The following is a 3,117-nucleotide window of genomic DNA, read 5'->3' on the forward strand; positions in this document are numbered from 1 at the left end:
TTACTCACCCTCCCTTTTAGTGAAGGACAGTGGATGCCTACTTCATAATGTGAAACATTAGTATTTGCTGCTGTGTGGGGACTTGGAAATAATAAATATGTAGTCCAATTTTCAATCAATGACCCAAAAGGGAGAGAATGTTTTTCCTCACCACATGCAGGACATATCCATTTAAGAATCTAACTGAGCTCGATATTGCATAAACTTTAGGTTTTTAATGTTCAGCCTATAATTTTAAGAAACATGTTGATTAGCAGACAAGAATCAGTTAATTCATCTGTGGACCCTCAATGCCCAGCATAGGCCTTAGCATCATTTCTATGGTCAATCAATGCTCAAGAGAGCCTCTGTGTATACATGGTCTGAAATCTATCTTGGTAAAACCGAATTCCCTCCCTCTTTAATAAGCAGTATGATCAATTTCACAGGCATCTGTGTTACTCAGGGGTAGGATCAGAGAAAATTTCGATGACGTGTTTTTGTATGGGCAACATTCGATGGTGGTTAAGATCGGAGCTTTCACCTTTTCACTCTTTGGCGCTAATGGGACCTAAGTCAGGAAGCTGAAAGTCTGTGAGATTCTTTTTTTTCATCTGTGGGAATAAGAATGATATTCACGTCAAGGATTATTGTTCAAGTCTTTCAACAGGCTATTGTGAAGATTTAATGAGTTTAAATTTTGGGAGTACTAGACATATATTAAGCATTTATCAGATGGTAACTATTTTTTTCAAGAGATGTTTTAATATTTCCATGTAATGAGTCAGAGTGCAATTTTAGGCTGGTTTATACACCTCACTGTCGTTCCACAGAGAAGAACACATTGGGGAAGAAATTCTGTTCCTACATCAACCAGTGGTGCTCTTCAATTCTCAGTCTGCCCTGTGGTTTGTATTCAAGGTACTAGGTCCTGAATATGCTGCAGGAGATGGCCCCTTTCTCTTACAACCACACCAATACCCAGGGTATGTGGTATGTCCTGATTGGAATCCCAGGGCTGGAAGATTCTCACCCCTGGATCTCCATCCCTATCTGTTCCATGTTCGTGCTGGCTGTCATAGGCAACAGCTTCTTGATCTTCCTGATTGTGACTGAGCGCAGTCTCCACGAGCCCATGTATTTTTTCCTCTCCATGCTGGCCTCGGCAGATGTGCTGCTCTCCACAGCCACGGCCCCCAAGATGCTGGCCATCTTCTGGTTCCAGTCCATGGATATATCCTTTGGTAGCTGTGTATCCCAGATGTTCTTCATACATTTCATCTTTGCGACAGAATCTGCTATTCTCCTGGCCATGGCATTTGACCGCTATGTGGCCATCTGTCACCCCCTGAGATACACCACCATCTTAACCTCCTCAGCCACTGGGAAGATTGGCATAGCAGCTGTGGTCAGGAGCTTTATGATCTGCCTTCCATTCATCTTCCTGGTTTACCGACTTAGGTACTGTGGGAGAAACATCATTCCGCACTCCTATTGTGAGCACATGGGCATTGCCAGATTGGCATGTGACAGTATCAAGGTCAACATCATCTATGGCCTGACTGTGGCCCTATTGTCTACAGGACTGGATATTGTGTTCATCATTATGTCGTACACCATGATCCTTTGCACAGTGTTTCAGATACCTTCCTGGGCTGCCAGATTCAAGGCCCTCAACACATGTGCTTCCCACATCTGTGTCATCCTTATGTTCTATGCCCCAGCATTCTTTTCATTTTTTGCCCATCGTTTTGGGGGTAAAACCATCCCTCACCACATCCACATCCTGGTAGCCAATCTCTATGTGGTTGTTCCCCCTATGCTAAACCCCATCATTTATGGGGTGAAGACCAAACAGTTTCAAGACCGAGTGATGTCGCTTTTCTCTCCCATCAGCACATGTTGTTAAAATGGCAATTGATGCTAAATGCTACGTATCTCTGAATCAAACACATGCACCCTCACATATACACACACACACACACACACACACAGAATATTTGAATGAGGAATCAGAATGATTGAAATCCATAAAGAATCCTCAACACACTTAAAAGGACAGTAAATGCCAAAGATACCAATGCATAAATCACTTAAAGTCTTCGGAATACTAATGATATTCTCAATTCTAGACATGTTATCATCTTGCATTGCACTTAATTCTTTTTTTTTGTACCTAATTGTTAAGCAAGTGTAAGATAAGTCTGAAAAAAAAAAGGAATATATTTTAGGATTGAATCCAGATGGAACTTTCTTGGGTATAGCTGGGAAGTGAGAATGGTGAGTTGCTGAGCTTTTGCACGGACATTTAAAATTCTGCTGAAATATAAAACTCTCCCACTGCAATCAGTAAACAATCGTCTAGTAGCATGAAGCCACTTAACTGAACTTATTTTTACCAGCACCTTTTTCTTTAATTAAATTGTTAGTTTTAAAGTGAGATATTTTTGTATCCCTGATACACTCTACTGTATGGAATAGCTACAGAATATAGGTCTATTGTATGAACACTTAATAGTGAATTAAAACAAATAATGACTTTATCTTACATAAAATGTCTCTAATCACACAAAATATACATTTTTATAAGCTTGTCTCCAAACTGTACCTTAATTTCTTTATTTAAGAAAATGCATTTATAGTATCTCCTTCCTCAAGGCTTAACATGCTATGAGAATGTAAAATCTGAACTTATTTACATTTGATGTAAGCAATAAGTGAACTTGGAGGTATTGCTTTGAACAATTGCAACCTTTCCAGGGTTAGTCTTTTTTGTGGTCTCCTATTAAGTATATATCATGTATGTGTGGATATACACATTAATGTGTATATGATGTAATATATGTGAATGAATGTGAAATGAAAGTCTTTTTCTTTGATCCTTGGAATCCTGAATAATCACCGTGGCTTGCAATAAATGATATATTCACTTGAATTTCAACAAATCTATTTTAGCAGTTAAAAAAAAAGTTTGATATTAAAAATCCTTGTTTGCTTGTCCACACTAACTGTATAAAATTATCTGTTGTGTAACTTTTGATTCTTGCCTGGTAAAATGGAATCATTTGAGTACCTTCTTTATTGGCTTGATAATTAATCAAAATATGTCATAGGATATATTTGATATTTTATAAATAT

The 3,117-nt window shown here is 38.4% G+C and overlaps 1 protein-coding gene across 1 annotated transcript; it reads left to right on the forward strand.

The window, feature by feature from the left end:
- The first annotated feature begins 949 nt into the window (after positions 1–949).
- On the forward strand, positions 950–1,888 carry LOC129505075 (olfactory receptor 52Z1P-like). The gene has a single exon (XM_055318012.1). The coding sequence runs from the start codon at positions 968–970 to the stop codon at positions 1,886–1,888; it is 921 nt and encodes a 306-aa protein (XP_055173987.1). The 5' UTR covers positions 950–967.
- The last annotated feature ends 1,229 nt before the right edge of the window (positions 1,889–3,117 follow it).

Source organism: Nyctereutes procyonoides, unplaced genomic scaffold (genome assembly GCF_905146905.1).
Source record: "Nyctereutes procyonoides isolate TBG_1078 unplaced genomic scaffold, NYPRO_anot_genome, whole genome shotgun sequence".
Taxonomy (NCBI): Eukaryota; Metazoa; Chordata; class Mammalia; order Carnivora; family Canidae; genus Nyctereutes; species Nyctereutes procyonoides.

Excerpts from the sequence above, each read along its gene's own strand:
- LOC129505075 (XM_055318012.1), top strand. The coding sequence starts at position 968 with ATGTGGTATGTCCTGATTGGAATCCCAGGGCTGGAAGATTCTCACCCC.